General features: G+C 34.9%; 1 protein-coding gene across 12 annotated transcripts in view; it reads right to left on the reverse strand.

Moving 5' to 3' along the window:
• IQCM (IQ motif containing M) overlaps window positions 1–23,873 on the reverse strand; it is a 189,092-nt gene that overhangs the window by 45,160 nt on the left and 120,059 nt on the right. For all 12 annotated transcript variants that reach the window (XM_021396554.1, XM_021396553.1, XM_021396552.1 and 9 more), the window contains 4 exons: window positions 22,523–22,590; window positions 16,943–17,123; window positions 15,468–15,612; window positions 12,455–12,589 (listed from right to left, as the gene is read on the reverse strand). In XM_021396554.1, the coding sequence (XP_021252229.1) occupies window positions 12,455–12,589; window positions 15,468–15,612; window positions 16,943–17,123; window positions 22,523–22,590 (529 nt within the window). The remainder of the gene's footprint in view (window positions 1–12,454; window positions 12,590–15,467; window positions 15,613–16,942; window positions 17,124–22,522; window positions 22,591–23,873) is intronic.

Raw genomic sequence — 23,873 nt, forward strand, 5'->3', positions numbered from 1 at the left:
TTATCTGTAAAGATGGCAGATGATATGCTACTATGCAAAACTTTTCACTACTCGCATGAAATGTCAGTCAGGCGGTATTTCTCGTGAAATTTTAATTATGTACTAGCTGAACTCAGAAGAATAATTTCTTATTGTTCCAAATTGAATTTTGTACTTTTTGCACCAAAAAGTTGATTTACTGATTACATTCGTATTCGATTATGGCACATATCTCCATTTTCCACATCTTCCCCTTTCCTTGTTATTTCTATAATTAGATCTGTGGCCATTATGTGTCATAAGCTGTTATAGTAAGGTATCACTGACAATGTATTTAATAACAGAAAATATGCAATTACATTTTCACTGCATGAAAAACTGCATGAACTATTCCATATTCAAGGAAAAGAAAGATGTAGTGTAATAAGCACTTTTGTTCCTAGTGGTTTCACAAAAGGCAGAGCCCCAGTTGACCCAGAGTCTACAGTTTTGAAGAGTATCACAACACAATCTAAACACAGATCCACGAGCTTTTGAAAATCATAGTTCTTCTGTGTACAGATGTTCCATTTGGACACAGAAATCTAAATTTGGATGACACAATTTCAAATGTTTAGATGTCTTAACAGAAAAGACACAATTAAGCCTGTTAAATTCATATAACAACAGAGTTGTTCTCACTGTTTCCTCTACAATAGGATTTTTTTTCCGTATTCCTTACTAGAAGGAATTTCTTCGAAGAAAGCAGATCTGAAACTCCCAATAAAATAATTATTGTCAAGGTACCTTTGAATAATTTATTGCACCTTTTTTTCTTTGACTTAGAATATTAAAGACATTGAAAAATCTGTGCAAAATATCAGCATTTTCCAGAGACTACACAGCATTTTTTTCTAGATAATTTAAAAATAATTTACCCAAAGCAAAGCTACATCATAAGCAACTCTTTTTTTCCACACCAAAGACATAAATAAACATCTTAAAACTTTTTTTTCTAAATGTGGACCATTTTTGTTACATTCAATACATTTAAAACAGCACAAGCAGCTTTAGCAACTGTATCTATTATACTAGCACAAGCTTAAGTTTTACAGAGATCTAATCTGACTGATATCATGAACTGTTTTTAAAACCTGACTTAAGTTTTTATTTAATTACTCACATATAAATATTTAACTCATTGCGATAGTACTATGCCAATACTTGAATAAAAGATACCCATATTTCTCCAAACCTACAGCCAAGCCAAATTATTCAGAGTGATAAGCTTAATTTGAAATAGTATCTCTATTGATGCCACTGGCCTCCAGATTAAGTCTTGTAAGTGAGGGCTTGTTTGTATATTTAAAAGAAAATACAATTTGAAATATCCAGAAAGAATTAAATATATTTCATCCACTACTATATTAAATTAGCATGCAATGCTAATTGCATGTTCTTGGATAAGAAACTAGAAAACCTAGAGAAAAGTATAATTCATTTTTACATTTCAATTAAACTATATATAAAGAGAGAAATGCAGAAATTTGCTTTTTTTTTTTTTTTATCTTACAATATTCACTTCTTTTTCTAGAGAAAAAAGGTACCACAAAGTATTTGGTCATATGCCACAGATCTATTAGATGCTGTCTTGAATTACAGTAGAGAGACATATTGGATCTTAGCATCCGCATATGGTCCAGAGACTTTCTGTTTAATGTTTGATGGTTATCAAAATAATATATAAGGGCTGCTCCAAAAGTAATGACTCCTGTTTATTATGTTGGCCCACAACATCAGAGGCAGATACCAGTGGTATAGCAGTAGAGTCTGAACCTTCTCACCAATATTCCATTACATTTTGTTGCTGTGTGACAGATGTCAGCAGAGGAGCAGTCTGGCAAAATGGCCTCCGACATAGAAGTGTGTGAAGCAAAGATATGACACTGTATTCCTCCAGGAGGAAAAAATTGCACCCACTGACATTCATTGGTGCTTGCTGAATGTTTATGGAGACCAAACAGTAGACACTGATGGTATGGTGTGTTTCAACAGCAGCGACAGTGGGTCACCTCCACTGGTGCAGATTTTTATGAGCACGGCATGCAGGTTCTTCTTCATCACTGGTAAAAATGTGTTGCTGTTGGTAGTGACTGTGTTGAAAAAATAGCGTTTCATAGCTGAGAATTGTCTTTGTATATGTTATAGTTCTCATGAAAATAAATAGGAGACATTACTTTCACAGCGACCCATGCATAAGGGTGTCCAACACCAGGGATGTGATTTCAAACATTGCATTCAAAAACAAATAAGAACAATTTTACAGCGTTTTTACAATGATGATGGCCACATTGACAGATGTTGCCAGCGCAGAAACACAAACTTCTTGCTGGGTGACAGATAACATTAGCAAGACTACACTAAAACTCAAATTCAGATAGAATAATAGAAATGACATCAAAATGGGATCACAGAAAGCCAAATGAGTTCTAAAAGTTGCTTATCATTAAAAGTTTCAACCAAACCTGTTTTCTTTAGGAGAAACACAAACCTCAATAGCCAAATCACATGCTGGTCAAAGATTGGTAAATCTCAGGAGTCATATGGTTAAAGAGAATATGTTGTGTCAGTTTTGGACAGGCAGCTATATCAGATGACAATCAGACAAGTATTTAATTCTTCCACTGAACAGAATGCAGAAGATAATTTAGAGAAAATAAACTAAGAACTTTCTAGGCTGAAAAATACTACATCATACAGGGTTATTACAATAGAATGCTGAAAGACTATAAACTGATAGGAAATAAAGAAAAGGTCTTGATAAGTGTTGAAACAGAATGCCTAAGCAACAGGATTCATTTAAATATAAAACTCGCTACTTACAATTTTTGTAGATGTGCAACTTTAAAACCAGATTAGAAAAGGGTAGAATCTTAACAACTTAGAACTTCAAAATATTTCTCTGGACATGAGCTTTATGGAAATGGCTTATACCAACATAAATTACTGACATCAAAGTTGTTTGATTTGATTATATTACACAAAATCATTTTGCTATAGAATTCTTTTTTGCTTTCAGTTTGAAGAGTGAGTGAGTGGTTTTCCAGAGGGTTTCTTCTAAAAGAAACCAAAACATATCCATATCAACCGTATGACTGTTCAAGATTATGCCAGCTAACCTGAGATGGCTTTAAATGCGAAAATGGTTTACAAGAACATGCAATGAGGCATTTTAAATGAAAGAATGCTGTTACTCAAATAACCTACACAGTGGCAGAAAGAAAAGGCTAGTTTTGCAGACAAAGAAAAATTTGAGAAAATACTAAAATTAAGTGGCAAACAGATGACAGCATAGAACAATCATACTCAGATCATCATTTTTACATATGTGTCTGGAAATGAGAGCTAAGTGCAAGAGTGCACGAGTTTCTATATGGAAGAAGAATACTAGACACTTCTTTGAAAATTCAACTATTTGACAACTATGGAAGTAAGAACCTGTTCTCAGCCAATTTTAAACAATTCAGGCCAAAGTGATATCACTCTTCCAGTATAAGATAAGAAACAAACAATATAAACTCTTATTTCTCCATCTAAGAAATGAGAACTAATATAGACTTTTCTATCATAAGGCAGTATTGGAAAAATTATTATGCTTTGATAGTATGGATAAAAATAACTAAAAACAATGAAACTCATATTCTATATATTAATTCTTAAACTGGATATTAGAATTATTCTCCTTTCATAATTATTAAATGAGATGTTTGAATTCATTACATTCATTTCCTTGTCAAAAGATACTGGAGAATGGGAGCAGCAATTATTCAGATTTTTTCCAAAAAATATTTCTGTTCACTGTATATAACCGCTTTGCTCTTTTTCAAGATATACTACAGAAATATATTTTTGCATATTCTGCATACTATAATACATATCCACATACATTTATAGATGCATTCTACTATGCATATACTAAAACATCATATGAATACTATAATATACTATACATTTTAATAGGGATGATAGTTAAGTCAGTTCATATGATCCCTCTCCTAACAGACAGCAAAATGTTCAAAGAACATCTGAAATCGAATATCTATCTTTCTGATCAACGATAGTACAGTGATAAATTTTTCCACATTTTAGTGGGGAACAAACTTAATGTGAAAGACATATTTGTAGCAATAAGTGATGAACAATTAATTTCTCTCCCATATACCACTATTCCATGCTAGAATTTTTGAACCTCCTAATAGTTCCCTAATCTTTAAGATCATGTTTTCTGCTAATTCGTTCTTTTTCTTATTAAAGATAAAAAAATATCCTACTTAAAGTGTTGTTAAATTGTTACCTGTCAAAACTGAGATGAATTATAAAGTGAGATCTCAGAGAGGTCTGTCCTGAGTTTGGTTCTGTTTGGTATTTTCATTAACAACTACTAAGATAACAGAATAAAGGTGATACTAATAAAGCTTATAGATGACACCACACTAGAAGCAGTTAGAAGCACTTTACAGGAGAGCACTGAAACTCAAAATGATCGTGATAAATTGGAGAAAAGAGCAGAATCAATAAGATAAAATTCAATACAGACAAGTGCAAAGCACTAAACTTGGAAGGAATAATCAAGTGCTCAAAAATGGGGGAAACTCTCTAGCCAGCATTAAAGGCTGTTAAGGAAGACAAAAACTGGAACAGCAATTAACAATGCAATTGCAAAAAGAGAAAATGTCATCCTAACTTGTTTTACCAGGTTCACTGCCACTCAGGCACACAAGGTGATGAAACTGCTCCATCAGAATTGGTGGGCCTACAAGGATAGTTCATCCAATTAGTGAATTAAAGTCAAACTCTATATGAGAGAGGTTAAAAAAACTAATTTCCTTACAACGTAAAGGAAATTGATGAATTGTTAGCTTAAGGAACTTCATTTACTTTCTTAATAAGGAAATTGATAAACCAACAGCCAGATTTCAACAGATGAATACCATCTAGCCATAGCAAAGAGAAAACATCAGGTTAGACACAGAAGAGGATGAGCTAGAGACAAATCAGCAAGTTCACACTGTTGCTGTACTTTCATGTTGGTCCATAATAATGAAAAGGGGACTACCTACATAGACCAGCTGATGATTTGGAATATCTCCTAGACAGAAAGTCTGCAAATGCAAAATAGACAGAGCAGCATTATGTTTATTTGTTAACCACTTCAGTGTTGTATACATGTTACTTTGGCTTGAAACAGGCCAAAGTGCTATGATAGCATATGGGCAACTCAATCAAGCCACTATATTACAGTGTTCCCAATTAGAGTTTTTATTACAAAAGGTGGGAAAAAAACCTATTCTAAGCTTCAGTTGAGAGGTAACGCTCCACACTTTTGTGATTAAGCACTTGCTATGGAAAATGCTGGCCCAGAGGAAGTCCCTCTTCCCTCATCTCCAGCTTGTTTGTCCCAGAAACAGAACAGCGTAAGCACTGTTCTATGTTCCAGAACTGGCTGTATGGTGATGAATAACTACTGCAATTGTGTCATACTTTCCACTCATAACCTACCACTGGATTCACAGTGAAAGGTATCAGCCCTTATCATGTTTGGGGGTGGAGGCTGGCACAGAAAACAAGTCAAATGTGAGTACTTTGTCTATATCAGTGTAGCGAATTTCATCATTCAAATTTTAAAATTTCCCAACTTACATTAAAGCAGATTTGACCATACATCATGATTTGTACATGATTATGTACGTGATTTGTACATGATTTGTACATGATTAATACAGTTTATCTGTATTAGGATAGTGCTCTGAAGCCCTAGGCACAAAACAGGACCTTAAGTGTCAGATTCTAATACAGATGGAACAAAAAGGTAGTCCAAGATTTTATACATATCTAAGAGACAGACTTGACGATATAAATAAGACAGCATTAATTTGGATACCAAGCAGTACTATCAGCATACTACTGGCTCAACTGTTGTCAGCTGTTCTGCAGACACTGTAGCGAAAAATCTTAAGAAGAATATTTCTTTCTCTGATAGTTGCATTGCTGTTCCAAAGCAGGTTTTTTAGAATAATTCCAAATCCAATACAAAATGTGAACAGACATGAAAAAACTCTCTTCATCAACGAAAGAGGTCACTTGTTTTATTTAGGTCTCAACTTTATTATCAAGACATCTTAATAAATCTATAATGATGTTATGGACTATTGTTACTGTGAGAAAGAAATAACATTTTAATCATGTTAAAACAAGGTTGGTAGCTGGCCTAGAGTACTCTGGGCTGTGTGGGTAACCCAAATTGAATTTCCTGTTCCGATTTGCCAGCCCCAGGAGGAGCATAATGATGATATGCTAACAGAAAAACACTCAAGAAAATTAAGTTCTTAAGCACAAAATTTGCCATCTTTTAAAGAAAATACAAGAGAGAGAGAGAGAAACACTGACTTATGTTTGTATACATATGGGAGGTCATAAAGGATGCTTGTGGACAAATATTGATCAGATGGCAGTTGGATCCAGCCACCACGGCCCTTACATGCTCGCTGACAAATGTTCCAGCTGTTGTGGGATATCTTTAACCTTTTAAAATCATAACCTATAATTCTTTTGAGAGGGAATCAGAAGTCAATGAGAGGGGTATACAGATTTTCCTTTTGCCACAGTTGACGATGAACAACCCACAGTCTTTAAGGTCTAAAGGGATCATTAGATGCAATTTTTATTTAGCCTTAATCCAGCAACCACTGCATAAAAAATATGAAGTTTTGCAATAGCTCTATCAAGACATTTTACTAATGCATCTATTCATTATCACTAATTCATTCATAGCATTCTTCCACTGTGGAATTTCAATTTCATCATGTTATATTTCACTTAAGTGGCCATAATAGTAGCCTATGTCTGTCTCAGTGCTCATTACCAGAGAGCTGTGGTGAACACCACTGAACAAAAACACAGTGAAAGAAGCACCAGCATATTAAGTTCTGCCAGATCCATGAGGGCTGTTACATCTCTGTTCCTATTACAGTATTCATGGGTTTCTATTGCTAGTCCTTTAAGATTTTGTATAATGAGAAATAAACAGGTTTAGGAGGCTATTTCCCATCAGTGATTCAGGAAGCATATTTTCCTTCAGAATGTGTACAATACTCAACACACAAGGGTCCAATTCTATGAATAACGCCTTTCTGGCATCATTGCAAAATAAATTGCTATTAGGTGTTGTTTACTTTTAACAATTTATTCATAAGATGTCACAAATACGAATCACAGTGGGAAACAGTAGAGAGAAAAAATAACTGCAGAGTGCAATGGGGAAAGCTTCAGAGTCACACAGTGCCATTTCTGAGCTGAACTTCCAAACACGTGAGATTTCCAGAGGCTCCAGTAACAGGCAGTAGTTATCATGGAATGGCCCAGTGGGACCAAAAACTGACAAAGGCTTGGCATGAGTCAAGCTGTAAACCGAAGGTTGTGATGAGGGAGGCCTGAGATTGCTCTGCTATCCTCTATCAACTTCATGCAAGGAAGCATTCCCCAGAGACCTCCTCTCTGTCTGCAGATTGAAAGGGAATGAGCATTGACTTTAATGAAGATGTATTACTTTGATACATCTGTTAAATCTCATTGTTTTGCACTGTCATTAGTTCTTTCAAATCAAGCCAGATTAGTCTGCAACCTAAAAGGCACCTGTAAAAAGCTCACCTTCTGCTAATATATGTAAATTCAAATAATATTTGCAATTAACCACAGAATCATAGAATGGTTTGGATTGGAAGGGACCTTTAAGATCAACTAGTTCCAACCCCCCTGCTACAAGCAGGGACGCCTCCTTCTAGACCATGTTGCTCTAAGCCTAATTGAGCCTGGCTTTGAATGCTTCCAGGGAGGGGAGCATTCACAGCCTCACTGGGCAACCTGTTCCAGTGCCTCATCACCCTCACAGTAAAGATTTTCTTCCTAATACCTAGTCTAAATCTACCCTCTTCCAGTTTAAAATCATTTCCCCTTGTTCTGTAGGTACATGCCCTTAAAAAATGTTCCTCTCCAGCTTTCCGGTAAGCCCCCTTCAGGTACTGGAAATCCTCTGTAAGATCTCCTCTGAGCCTTCTCTTCTCCAGGCTGAAGAGCCCCAGCTCTCTCGTAACATATATACATACATACATACACATATATTCTTAAATGCAGAGATTTTACTTTGTTCCTGCAAATACAGAACTAACAGCCATGAGGCAAAGCTGATATAAACTGAGGTTGCTTGTAGGCAATTATTCAAATTCAAGTAGAATATGCAGTATTTCATATCCCTAGCCTAAACACTGAATATTTTGTATAAACACATGACTAGTTATCAAGATCACAAAGTGTAAAAATCTGGTTTTTAGTACAAGCTGCTTAGAAGGGCCAATTGCAGAGGAAATCCTTACTGTGTTTGTATTTTATTTGAAAACACACCAATGATTAGGATGCTACAACTGTGAACAGTTTGCTTCTAACAAAAGGTACCAGGATCAGCTTACAAGTATGTACCTGACAGACATACTAGTTGAGTATTAACAGCGGGCAATGCCAGTAACCACAGAATGCATTAAAAAACAAGACATTGCTGTAGGAATCCTCAGCAAAACTAAAAGCAAAATAACGAGAAGTGCCAGTATACAATCTAAATGGATGAATAGATTTACTGAACTCCATGTTAATATTCACCTGAACAGAACATACAGCATTTTGGGTCAAAGAAAAAAAAAAGTAAACATTCTACTACACTGAAAAATACGTCTGTACATGTTTTTCAGAAATATTGACTATGATTTCAGTGGATACTTCAAATATATAGGGCCAAAAATAGATTGGTTAATTACCTCTGATTTTCTCATTTTGTTCAAACAAAGCACAGTGGTGCGGGGGTGAGGTTTTCTCTCATAAGAATGAAGTAGCGGCACAAACTGCTTTTAAATATGACAAAATAGCATCACTATCTGTGTATGAAATCTAAAAAACACTGCACTATGACCTCAGCTTTAATTGGCTTTTTTTTGAAACTGGGAACTAAACCTCACCACTGACCTAAAACCATTCAAATAATCCTGGTCTGTTTCTCAGTAAGCAATGTATTAGCTAATAACCAAGCCACTTACTTTTCCTCCTGCTGCAGGGAGCAAGATATATACAGAATATATACATCTACATATACTATATACATACATACAGATATAAACATCTAGAGAACCATTTCTGACGAAATTCATTTGACCTAAAGGAAACTCACTTTATTCCCCAGAAGTTGAAAAGCAGAATTCAAAAGTAAATCACAAACATGTATATCTGTACAAGTCTGCATTCAGCATCTGCAAGTCCACTCCAGGTACCAGTGCCTTCTTTAGTTCCTAAAAGTGTCCTCATTATTGTCATTATGGTCAAATTACTCTACTAGTTTTTCTTACATAAGCACAGCTATGCAAAACAGCATGTCTAGTAGCCATACATACATTATTTTATTTTTTCTTTGTTCCACCTGATATTATTAATTCACATTGCATGTATTTTACAATGGATAGTCTTATTTCCTATTTTGACATTGTTATATATAATGATGACTATTAGTATTTTCTTACAAATATTCTTGCTTTATTCTGATAATTTTTTACCGCCCTCAGTGTCTAACTTTTACGAAAAAATAAATTGCTTCAAGTAAGCAGATCCATCCTAAATCAGATTTGTAGTTATGTAGGAGTGATGTAATTAAAACTCTCAAGAGAACATGTAAAATAAAAAGTTGCAAGCTTTTACTGCCTAAATTATTGTTAGCCAAAGATAGTATTACTGGAAATGGAAAGGTGACAGGACATTTAACATCAAGGTACTTATTTTCACAGACCCTGTTCCTTCAGCAATATATAGATTCATTAAAAAAAAAAAAAAAGAGGGAGAGAAAGCAAAGAAGAGAAAGCAAATTAAAAGAGTAAAATGAGACAAAAATTTTAAAGAAAAAAGTTGAATCCTTTTATATTTCCTGTGTTCAGAGTAGATAGTCACAAGGCAAGGGCACTTTTTTATAACCTTCACTGGATCAGTAGCATGGCCATTTAATACGCAATAATCACCCAAAAAGCTCAAAACAGTTATTACTAGGAGATCTCTCCAACACTCTGCCTACACACATACACACCTTATCTTTCCATTCCTAAATAGGCACTCTGATGGTATTAGATGCTCTGTACAGGCACAGGAGACAGCTGCATCAAATCTATATTAAGAAATTCAAAACACTCAGCCAATTGCAGTCTCTCCTAAGGCAATTTAGCAAGGTTATATTCTGTTAATAACTTATCTTCAGAAATAATGACATTTGTATTATAAAATTGAGAAAGAGAGGGCACTTTATAGATAAGTGCCATTTATTCAAAATGCTTTCATGTTAGAAACCATTTTATGGGTGCCCTTTAGACACTAGCACATCTCTATGTTTCAGCAATTATTCATCATTTACACATCCATAATTTGGGAGAGTTTTCAACTTGAAATGAATAAAAAGCTCACACCCCACCTCAAATGGGTGAACCAGTCTTGATAACACCTCATATTTAAGAGATTCTAAATAAATTAAATAATGAGTGGGGAAGCATGAACCTTTTGTAGTCTGACTGTGAACACAGCGTAAAGTAGCAATAGTCTCCCAAATCTAGGATATAAGACAGAAATCTGTCTCACAGTCACAAAATCTCCTGTTACCATAGTGATGGGGACTGAACAAATGACTAAAAATACCTGGTCTTATTCACACTGTCTTAGGAATGTGACCTAAATGACATGTAATACATGATTTTCCATCATAAACTAATTGCATTTACTAGGAGCCAACACTGAGAAGCAGCATAATGTGCAAGTACAATGTGTGGTGAGACACTCAAAGAGATCACCTTCATCTCGAATATGCAGCCTGAACAGAGAGATAGCTGAAAGACAGCAAAATATTTATATGTCATAAAAATAAATCCCGTGTAGGTCATTAACAAAGCAAAGGTACCAATTAAACATGGTTTTCTCTCACTAAAGGAAGTTGCATGTCAAAAGCATTCTTTCAAAACACTGATTATATGAGATTAATTGTAACCTCCAGAGCTCACCATCTGCAAGAACCTCCCAGTTGAGGTAGATGTCCAACTTAAGAAGACACAGAAGTAATATAAACCTATGTTTAGATCAGCTTTGGTTCACAGCTCCCTCATAAGTCATTATAAAAAAAAAGCGTGCTACCACAGAGGAGAAATGGGAAATGGTATCTCCCACCTCACCCTGTGAGGTTCCCAAAGAGGCTGCCTCCACACGTCTTATCCAGGAGCCGCTGATCTGCAGTAAGAACAGAGTATTGCAGGTTCCCCCACTGACTACCCCAGAAAAGAGAAAAGACTGAAGGAAGATGAGGCTCCAGCTTTATTTGAAGGGCTTAATTAATTACTTTTTTTTCTATTTTTTAAGGGCAATGTTCTCCCTTCTGTTTACAATACATGATACCTTGACACATGCTATCTTATTCTATTTACATTCATCTATTCATTTGTGAACGTTTTTAAAATTTAGTTGGGCTGAGTTGCTTAAGAGTGATGGAAAGCAAGTACCACTGACATTACAAAACAGAGAATAAAGCAAGTGTTTTTCCTGGAGGCACCTGCAAGTGCAGACCTCCTACAAAATTACTCTACACTCTCTTACTACATTTCAAGATAGTATGGAATTGTAGTCCAGCATTGTTAGACACAGTGCAATTCAACAAAATGTACTTTACTTCAAGTATAAGGATAAAATGATTTGTTTTCAAAAAGAACATCAACATCAGGAAGGGTTGGTCTCAACTATGCTTTTGTCATGGTTTTATGATTTTCGGTTATTGGTACTCCACATCATAACATCATATAGTGAATGTACCTGGTTCTCAGAAGAGAAGGACTACTACAGTCCCCACGGTACTTTGCTCCTCTGTTGCCATTTTCCAGCCGGAGGGAAAAGATAAAAGCTCGCAGTATAAAAACTTGCAGATCACGAGACCTCATCCCTTTTTCTGCCATCTCTCGTCTTGGCAGCACCTTGCTCTCCAGCCGTCTTATCGTCGGTAGTAGAGTAAGGCCTACCTTGATTTTGGGACATTCTCTCTCTCTGTATTGGATTTATCAGCTTAAATTGTAATTATATTGTATTATAGTGTGTTGTTTTGCGTTCCGATATTTTATTTAGTAAATTAGTTTGTTTCTCCTCAGATTGTTGCCGCTGTTCTTTGCTCTCAGGGCCATCTCCTTACCCTTTTTTCCCTTTTCCCGGGGTGTGGGCCCGTGGGTCCCCTGTCCCCTTCGTCATGGAACCAGGCCGAATACCCGTAAACCGTTGACAGCTTTTAAGAACAGTAGCTTCATTATGCAATGAAAACAAATGACCCAGAGTCTACACTCGCATTGGAACATTTTGTACCATTGCAAAGCATTTTTAAGTAACTACTTGCCTGGAAAGACCAGCTGGAAGATCCGATGTACTCCACTGGCAGGTATAAAATATCCGCAGTCTCTAAAAAATTCAGGTAGATGATCTCTGTCCATTTTTCTGTCAAACTCTCTCTTGGAAAACATTTCTTCATAAACTGAGAACAGAAAATTCCTTTAGATATGTATTTACAGTATGCTAGTAAGCACCGATTTTTCTAGAAAGATTTTCTTTAGAATCAAGTTAATACATTTGATAAACTAAGTATGGAATCATAGGCCTATGTGGAGATCTGATGACTGGGTAGCTTGCTGCTGGCTGACTTTTGCAGTAAAGTGAAACTCACATCGTCCTTACCAAACATAAAGGGGAACAGCTAGGTTGAAAGAATTCTCTCCCCGTATAAGAATTTCTCAGTAGGGAAAGCTGATGAGCTAGTCCCTGGAAAACTAGGCTCATAGAAAGAGGCTGAGGCTAGCAGATTCTTTTTTACTCAGCAGATACGCTCAACCTGTCTAAAACAGTATATTCAACTGTTGCCCCTAAAATTAAATGCAGGTGAAAAAACTCCCAGTCTAAGACATTGCCTTTAGTAATGTCATAATGGAGATGCCCGTAGATGCCTGGCCAAGGACAATTAGAAAAAACACAGATATATTTTTCAACTATTTTTTTTTGACATATTTAACATATCTAAAAATACAGCTTAGTCAAATACATTAACTCAGAGAAAGGTATTGTGTGGTTAGTTTCCATTGCTCATGGGGATAAAGTATGGATTAAAAATGGAAATCCTTAGTCTTCCCTACTTTGAGGTCCACAGTTGATCTACCTAGCCCACAGATTTATTTTTTTTCAGAATTGGTGCCAAAAATCTTCCTCCTTGAGAGACAGCGAAAATCTGTCTAGCTAATTTACCATCTATTAATGGAACCAATAATTTTCCTGTAGGGGTTAACAGTAATAGATCAAATTATATCCTATGCTATGTGTGAGCATCTATAACGTCTGTTTCTATCTTCATCAAAGAAGAGCAAATTAATGTCAATTTAGCATTTCAGAAAAACAGCATCTGCCTTTTAAGTCAGACTTTGTGCTCTAATTTTTGAAGACCGTAACAACAAAAAAACAACAACAAAAGACAATATACTGAGCTGCAATATCCTATCATATCTACAAAGATGTTTTGAAGGTATAACTTTAAGACTTCCTGTTAAAGCATCAGTGACTCAACCATTGAAGAGCAGCTCATCACAATATGAAGAGCAGCACAAATTTTTCAGTCAGCCAACATCATCCAGCATGTTATCAACTATTCAGGCTGGAAAAAAGATACACTTTTCCAGGAGGATATAGACTACATTCTAGGAGTTAATCAGTTAAATTTTTCATAACATATGAGGGGGAAAAAAATCATTTATGTATATAGAGTGTATCGCATATACATATATATTTCATATGCGGTGATAGGAATACAAGACCTGATTATGGAATTTTGAAGTAAAAACTGAGACTATGTCATCAACCTCCAGAAGCTATTTTTTATTAATTACATGATTTGCATCAGTAATGCATTTAGAGGGAACTCAAAACCTACCCACAGAATACGTTCAAATTAAGTGTTAAAATTCTCCTTCTCCGTGCTAAAACATAAAATTTTATGGATATAGAATCAAAGGACTGAATGAAAATTGGAATCAAAATTTAAGCAATTAATACATTTCACGTTCAAAAGGTGTAAGAATCAATCAGAATCAACTTTCAGTTTTTAATGGCTGGTATATTTTTATTTCTCTGGAATGCTTATTTATGGGAGAAAAAAATAAAGTAGCAAAAGTAAGTCCAATGTGGAGCGTTGTCATTTTGATGCATAGATGAAAACTCAAACTAATTTTTGCTTTCTCAGCTTTTTCCTACCAGGAAAGCCATTTTATACTGTATGCTCTCATCTAATCTTAAATATCCTCTGTAATGCAGCAGCCATGTCTTCCCTCTGGAAGAGGGATTTGAAGGGCAGCAGATTACTTAAAAAGGAAGTTTAGGTTATATTTTGCAGTCTAAACTATTTTTCTTTTCCTTAAAATCTTCCCATATCCTTGGGGTAATATGAACAACCCAAATATTAATATTCAAAAGAATGCAGAAGGCAGTGAGCAGAGCATCTGGAGTTAAGGAACAGGCCACTTTGGTATTAGTCAATGATTTCCTCTTCTATCAACATTTCTTTGCTTACTTGTCATGAGAACCATCAAGAAAAGCAGCCTTCAAGCTAGTGACATTTATGCTCCTCCCAGTCATTGCAGTTTACCCTGCTGTGTTTGTCTGTGTGTTTTCTAACATGCAGATGAACTATAACATGTATCCTCTCTACTACATTTGCTTGACTGATAGGAAAGTCATCAAACAGGAGAAACAAAAACAAGTGTAAAACTAGTTTCATTAATAAAATTTTTCAATACTCAGATTGCTCAAAAAAATCTGCAAAGGAATCTTCTTTTCAAGTCTCTGTAAACATGCAAGTTATTTGGTTTTTTTTCTTTTTGTGGGAGATAATATGGGTGCTATTCATTTTTCACACGATCCTTAAAAAATTAACAGAACAATAATACTAGGGAAAACATCATGGTCAGAATGAATGAAAATAATGAAGTATTAAGACAAGTATGATGGTACTCATTTTTGCACTTTCTTCTATACTACGTCATTAGAAATCCTCCTTCCCAACATTACATGACATTACCCATCACTTAACAGTTAGTAGTCTAAGACCCACAACATGTTGTCACAGCAATAATAGTTAATAATTAATTTCTTTATCAAGTGACTGGGAGAATCTCTTTATTCAAACTAAATCCAACAATTCTAAAGTCTTGGAATGACATCTCAGAAATGCAGCTATCCATAAGGGGAAATAAAATCTGCCTTGCACCAAAAACCATTTTAAAATGATTGTGTTGTGGACATGGAATATTACTTAAGTGACAGACTACTGGAATTAAAATAAAGGTAATTTTGTGTTACATGCAATTACTTACATTTTTTCTTGTCCATCCACTCCTCTAATTCAAAATAATGAAGTGGTGTAGACAGATCCAAAACACCAGTTCGACTTTTAATGCGTGCCATCATGTTACGGTAGTACTTTACAGCTGCTAGTAAGGATGGCCCATGACTTGCTGACTGTAATTAAAGATATATTTCACTTTCATTACCATAAGAAACGAGTGAAAAGTGACTGAAAAAAAAAAACAGATGAGGAGATGGAACTGAGAGGTGTGCAGCATATAAGAAAATCTTAAAAGAAAACAAGAATAAATTCCTCTGCTGTAAACACATGGACAGATATGTAAAAACAATTACTCCATGGTGCTGATAAGAAATAGGTGTTTCCAGAGCTGATTAGATAAAAATATTGGATAAAACTATTTTTGGATAAACACATTTTATTCCAAATTACAGAAGTAGGTCAGGAACTCTGTGAAACAGAAAATACTATCTGCGCATAATCAGTCTGGGTGGACAGACAAGTTTCTGTACCTCAGCAGAGGAAAAGTGGAACAGTGGAAGTTGGCAAGGTGAGAAACTTTATGTTGAACATTTGATTTTTGATTACAAGTATGTCATGGGAGGAAAAATACATATTTGCCTCCTGCAGCCCAGAAGTAGATATCAAGAAATGTAGTTTTACCTCATTGTTAATTATATCAGCAGCAAAAACTATTTCTCCTCCTGCATATAAAGTGAAGGAATATTTTTAAAGGTTGATGATTACCAAATAATATGACCTGATTTTTACCACCTATTTTAGGATTCTAGAAAACTAATAAAATAGGTAGCTTAATGAATGACTCAGTTCCTACTTGACCCACTTATTTCAATGAGCTACAAGTTTTCTTATGGCATGCTTCTCAGACAAAGGGCTTAGACATCACTAGAAAAATGATATCTTAACTGCTCTTCTAACTTGATATAAACTCTGAGATTGACATCACCTGTGTGATGATACAAGTGTGTATTATGGCATTGTGTTACATCATTTCTCAGGAAATGACATTACATTTAGAAATACTTGCTGACAAACAAGAAGAACAGTAATTATACTGCAGAATCCATGTTTTTTGTTCAGTAGTTTAAGCATAAAACAGAGTTCGGGGAAGAAGAGTACAATAACAGTCTGTTACCTATAGCTTGTTTACCTCAAAAACTGCAAGCCCTTAAATTAACAGTACAATATGCATGTGTAACAAGAGTATTTAAAGGCAAAAGGATCATAGGTCACACAGGCTATTCTCTTCTAAAAATAGAGAGACTTCTTACAATCAAGTGATAGAAACAGGTCCCAGCAGAGAACTCACTATCACTGAATTAGCTCTGACCTTGAAGGTGCAGAACAGCAATGGCAGACAAACTAGCTGAGCAGTTGTTTTTTTCATTGCCAAATAGTAATAATCAAGAATTCTTACACTACTAGAATTTAAGCAGTATATGGATTAAACAATCAAAGCATTACCTTGATCTTTACTCTCTTAAATGCCCTACGTACAAGCCACCCTCTCACATATCTTTGAATGCAAATGACTGCTTTAAGTTCTTCTCTATTGCTAGGATGCTTTCTACTATCACAAGCAGCTTCGAAGACTTCCAGGAGAGTTACATTCTTCTTCAGCTTCTTCTGGGAAAGGCATTTATCACTAGAAATTTAAGTACAGAAAATTTGGTTTTCAGTTTGGTAGAAAAAACGTTTGAACTATGAATCAAAATTCTAGTACACAAATTTCAATTTGCACTTAAAATAATTACAGAATAATGTACAAACCTTTCACTTACATGAATAGCTTGAAAAGATTTAGTGATTTACCATTTACAATTGCAGAAATACCATCCAAATCTACTTGACAAATGTTTTGTTGCAGATGCATAGATCTGCTGAATTCCCATGCTTTTGTAAACGATAAGGATCAAGTAACTACTTTCAACAATTTTAAGATTTTCAATTCCCCTTTCAATCACAGTTTTTTTCCATCCATCCCAGGAGTAGGCAAAAAGTCATACCAAACACTTTTCTGAAGTAACGAATTAGAGTCAGGCTAGAAAAAATAAATTATGTTTTTTATATATATATTTCTTACAACTGACATAATATCTCTAGCAGGCAGACACTCTGAAACCCTTAAGTATCCAGTCTATCTGAATGCTAACTTTCATAGCTTTTATTAACGTGTCAGGAAATTGGTCAGGAAATTTTCCATTAAATTTAAAAAACTTTTTACAAGTAGAAATGTACTGAAGTCAATCCTTTTTGTAAGAACATACAAAGAAAGGCTGTATTGGAATTTTTCCTTTCAAAACAAGATAGAAGAAACACCAGACCCAACAGGATATTTAATAACCTGAACTGCATGTTTCTGCTACAGAAAAATTAATAAAAAATCATTTTTAAACCAAGAAAGATATGAATTTTTTCTTAATTAGGAACAAACAGACAAAATAATAATAAATGAACTCTCTAAAGTGGTTAATCAAAGCACTAGTATTTGAAGCTGTGTAACTGGCAGAAATGTAAACTAAAATGTAGCTGAGGATTTTTTTTACATCTAACACATTCAGAGCTTTCTTTTCTTCTCAAGAAAATAGTCATTTTTGTAGTTAAGGTCATAAGTAACTATATGCTCTAAAGTCAGTTGCAATTTTACTTACTACATCCAGATTTTGCCAAGAGTAAACCAATCTGCTTGAAATGTAATTTGACGAGAAAATGTTTTTTGATGCCTGCTCTTAATTAAGCAAGGTGTTAATCAGATAAAAATGCTTAAGATACGGAAATCTGAACACTACTAAAAATCTTGTAATTTTACTTGGTTGTCTGGATTTTTATTTTGTTGTTATAATCATTTTTTGAAGATGAAATAACATAGATGATGAATTCCAAACTAGTTATTTTCTGGTGTTCTGCAGCACTTTCTCCTTCTAGCCAAGAGCCTGCAAGACTTTTAATCAGACCATCTTTTTATAATTAAAAAGTATCATTTTCACTTATTCATCATTTCAGTTTGTGCCACAAAGAAAAATCTGTCCCATCAATCTTGATCTCTCCACTGGCTAAAAAAACTTCCATGTATTTCATATAACTTCCCAGTACGGGATTACAACCTCACCATTCACAACCTGATACATCCTCTCTGTCTTCTCACAGTGAACGAAAAATTCATCTATCAGCTTAACTCAGCTCCATATCAACAGTATTGTTTATTTTTCCCAGAAATTCTAACAGAGAACAACATTTCAACTTGCTTGCAGGGTTTCAGAGAAATTGGAGTTTCTTGAGTTGCACAGGGTATGCACTGAGTGAACTCATCTCCACAACCATTTCCAGACAGGTCTAGCCAGTTTGCAGGTAATGCCTATCTTCTGCGTAAAGCATTAGGATATCCAAGGGCTACACTGCTGAACTGATCAGATCCACTGTCTTCAAAAGCCAGGGACATTGTTACGTCAGATGGACAAGGAGAAAACTACCTGATTTATTGGATACATGGGCATAAAGAATGGACACAATATTTCTATTGTTATTTTTTTTCCAAATTTTGAGAATAAGATTATCAGAGATGATTATCCACATGGGAGGGCAGGTCCCTTTCTGTTAACCTTTAGGAAGAAAAACTTGAGAAGTTTTCTTGGAGCTGTCATCAAATTTATATTTTAGATACAATTTTATTTTTTTAAGAAAGTCCTCAAATCACTATGTAAGTTGATATGGAGAGGTAGGTTATCTGTGGAAGAAAGGACACTCACATGTAAGGAAAGAAAGTCTTTCTAACACCAACAAATATTAAATTAATGCTTTTTTATGAAAATGTGTTTCAGAACAATTCTGAGTCTTTTCTAGAGCCATAATACAGTCTTTTCTAGAGCCATAATAACAAAAAATTTTATGGAAGATATGGACAAGTGCTTGTTTGAAATATCAAGCGTACAGTCAAGTTTGCACTTAGGTACAGCAGCTGCCTCCACTATGGATGTCTTTGTAAAATCAAATTCATTCTGCAGAACTGATGGCAATGCATTGACTGGATCTTCCTACTGAATTATGCATGTGGCAATTTTTCTATCATCTCACAATTTAATTTCACGCAATTTACATATGCTGATTAATAGTGCAGTGTAAAGATGTATTTAATATGATCTGGCACTGGTGTATAAATAATGTCTTCTATCAGTACTTTGTACTTTTCTTACAGATTAACTTCTTTTAACGTTGTATTCAAGTTACACTGTCCTTTCTCTTATATATAACGAAAAATGCATACTAAACTACCTCTTGCTTAGTGCAATTTCTATCAGTTACACTACCTCTAAATGAGCTCTTTTATGAGCAAACTTGTTGTTTTATTGGAAGAAAATAGCTAGACAGGAAAAAAAAGTGTGTTTTATTTAAAGAGTTTTTAGAACATTCTAGGTCAGAACAAACACGAGGCATGATGTTTGAAGAGGAATTTCTATCAAACCATCAGTTTCTCTACATTAATATATATTTCCATCACTTATAAATTGCAGTTCAGATATTGCTACTAATTAGTTTTGGCTGATACTGGAGTATTTTGTATGCCCCATTTATAAAAGCTGTTTGCCCATCTGTTAATAGGTTGGAAGTGATTAAAGGACACTTATTTTGGCTGTTGCAAAGGCCAAATCATTTTAAAGCTGCAAATACGTGACAAAATCACCTAAAGGTTTGCCAAGTTCAGGACCTGATTTTCCTAAAGATTTGTGGTGTCTGCTTCCTCCCCCTCCTGCTTGAATTATCTTTGAGTCTTCAGTATACAAACGTGAAACTTCATCCTAATAATGGTAGTCCACACCTGCTAACTACCTGAATACCTATGTCTTCTATTCTTGCCTACTGTTTCATCAGTGTGTATACAAGAGCAGGAAAATGAGAAATAGGTGAATACAGGTAATTTCAGAGGAAAGAAAAGACATAAAAAGTAAAGAATTGTATGAAAACTATAAAAGAGAGCTGGTAGTCAACAGCAAACAAAAATCTCTAATAGCAAGAGACTTGTGTGTGCCATTTTTATAAGATAATTGAAACCTTTAGGTCCATCTTTGGAAGAGGATTTCAGTCACATATTTAACTTAAACAGTTATATGAATAAGACTCATGCAAAGAGTGGAATAACTCCTGTATACCATTTACATCCTATGGCCTATGTGAGGGAAATTTCACATACTAAATTATATCCTACTCTTTCTCCACATAATAGCTTGATGCTTTGAAGTATCTGGGTAGAACTAGAGCTGACTCTTATTCCAGGAGAAAAGTAACAATGGAGATGCGAAGAGAGTTTTTAAACAGATATTCTAACACTGGTTGGTCTGAAATTCCCTGAATAACTTATTCTTTAACTGGATTTCAAAGGTAATATCAAAGGTAAAAGACCAGTAACTAACTCTGGACTTCCTTGCTTCATCTGCAAAATTAATTTTATAAATGAGCAATGTAAAGTGCTACCGACGTACATGAAAGACATACCACCTTCACTGTATTTCTCTAATGGAAAATCTGTCAAGCGCTTTCTTTAATGATTATATGTCTTAAAAATTCAACAAATGAAAGGATTATCACTGAAATCATATTAATCGGCAGAGGATTAACAGCCTACTGTTGAAAGACTTCATGAACTGCAATAGGAGACGATCTGAAATAAAAAATGCAAAAAGCTCTGCACATAAATAGTGCAGAAGAATTGTAGAGGTTGAAGCAGAAAAAGCAAAAAAGGATTGAAACAAAGACTAGTGATGTGAATAAAATCTTTCAGTGTCAAAAATAAAACAAAAATGTAAGAAACATGCTATACACTAACATCCTCACCACCTGTGTACAGTTTACTCATTTCCTTTGTAAGGATCTGTAGCCGATTGTCCTCTCATTCTCACTTGTAATTTCAATCACATTTAGATGCATTATCTGAAATGTTTTTCAAGAATGGAACACATTGTTATTGAAAATTCTGAACCTAATGAAAGTCTGAGAATGAAGTCTTGATTTCCTCCTGATACAGTGTTCTTTAATAGTTAGGAAGAGTTTACAAAATCCTTTAACTGTACACAGAACAGCATTAAAAATCTGGGAGCACAAATATATTGTTCTGTTTTTCCTGTCTGTAGAACCATAATGAAACTGTGGCCAGGCATTTCTGGTTACTTAATGGCCAGAGTTAATCTCATCAAACCTAATACAGCAGTTATCTAACACTTAAGGAAGTGTTTGATTTTAGCTTTAGTGCAATTTAAGGATCTGCCTGAAGTTAGGCAAGCACTTAAAATGCCATGCTGAATTAGAATAGAGGCAACTGTATGCTTACCTGAACTAAAGTTAAAATTAAGCATATGCTTAAGTGTTTTCAAGAATACAGATGGAGTGCTGAACGGGAGCCCAGTGATTACTCACAAGTGTCAGTATATTCTTAATCCAGAAATTATCACTATACAAATAAAATCTGAAGATATGCATATACATAATCAATGTACGGCTGAGTGGAATTTTGATGACCAACTAATTACGATTCATGCAGACATAAATTAGGAAGATGATGAAACGCTGCTTAAATTCAAAGATATATCCCAAATTATTCACTCAGGATGTTCACAGAAGACAAAATATGACAGTAAAACAACATGGAGGCATGAAGAGAAGCTGTAATGACAGACACAACAACAGCTTTAACTTTCAGCTGAAAATAGTTTTCAACTTCAGTGAGCTCAATTTAGCTGATCTGATGGCTTGGTACTAGAATTTGCCCAGTATTCTGAGGACACAGTGACATTAAAATACAAATCTGGTTCATCAGACCATGTGAATCAGACCCAGAATCAGCATTCTGAGGTTTTGCAACTTAGTGACATTGAAAATTATTGATTCTATTGGAAATAATGTAAACGCATGACTAAGACCCATTCATGCTTCCTAATTCCTTTGTGAGTTTCAATATGAATTTCAAAAAGAAAAAAAAAAACATTGAAAAGTACATTTGAAAATAAATCAGTTTCATCCGTTATTTTTACAAAAGATTAACAGGAAAAAATGTACCTCAAATTTTTCCTTTCTAGTTTACCACTCAATGCAGCACATTTATTTTTGTTGGTTTGGAAGTCTATCTGGAAAGACAGAAGAGAAGAAAGATCAAGTGAATTACATGATAGGTACTCCGTGTTCATCTACCTTTGGTTCTAATTCTAGCAATGTCTCATTTAATCAGTATGAAAACACACATACAAAATGTTTTTCCTCACAGAACCACTTGTGTGGACGAGTTTGGTTAGCATTTGTTGTGCTGTATTTCTGCTCTGGCTATCTCTTAAAAAGGATACATCCCTTGGTAAAAGAAAAAAACAGCATATAATGGAATAATGCAACTATAACCCATCTCAATTGCCCTTCTCTAGTATGAAATAGGGCTTTTCTCATATACATTTTCACGCTGTATTTACTGATGATGGATATCATATACCATTTTTACAACCCACTGATTCAGTATCATAAGATCTAAGTAAAAGGTAACTGAGCAGCAATAAAATCTTGAAAGCAGGAGAAAGGCTGATAAAAAATAATGATCTCTGCCAATCTCACACTTTACCTTTTAGACACCTTTTCTTTTTAGGACAGTCTGATTGGCATGCAAAATTAAGATATGCATGTACTGTGGATGTAGTAGGAACTATGTCCTGATCAGCAGCCAGCTACATGAGTGTTTTCATGTTCTTAGTAAATTCCAAGTAGATTATCAGTACTACAGATGATTTCAGAAATCTCCCTGTCAGTTAAGGACAGGTGATTTGCACCTATCCAGTTCACAGACAAGTCCTATTGATTCCATGCTACCATCCCACATACTATTGGCTATCTCATGGTCCCTAGTCTCGTTTACTGAAACTAGAGCCTCACATGTAACTGTATACTAGCCATGCCTATTATCTACCACCTTAGGTTCTACATTGCTCTGTTACTGTTACCTCAGTTCAGCTCACATCCATGCTGTTCTCCCAGCTCATGGCATGACAATTCCTCTGATTCTTCTGGCCTGGTATGCTTGGCTTCTGTCATTAATTGTCACTAACTCCTTACTGTAGCCTCTCTCCACATTGCTACCTGCCTCTCAAGGCATACAAACATTATGATGTTTTCTGTTCACTCCTAAGCTGTTTTTCTCGCTATACACAACCTCCTAGTACATTTTAGAGTCTATCTGGTGCTGAGTTAATTTGAGAAAACTAACCATAATAATTCTAAAGTGTGAACTTCGTAAAGAGGCCAAATTTACAGCACATCCAGGTATATGCTTTTAGACTACTTCCCTCCACCAAACATTTTCATTAATTTTGCAGTCACCAGAATGTTCTGATAAGCAAATAACAAAATATGATTTAGTTTGAAAAATCTT

This window comes from Numida meleagris, chromosome 4, assembly GCF_002078875.1.
Source record: "Numida meleagris isolate 19003 breed g44 Domestic line chromosome 4, NumMel1.0, whole genome shotgun sequence".
Lineage (NCBI taxonomy): Eukaryota > Metazoa > Chordata > Aves > Galliformes > Numididae > Numida > Numida meleagris.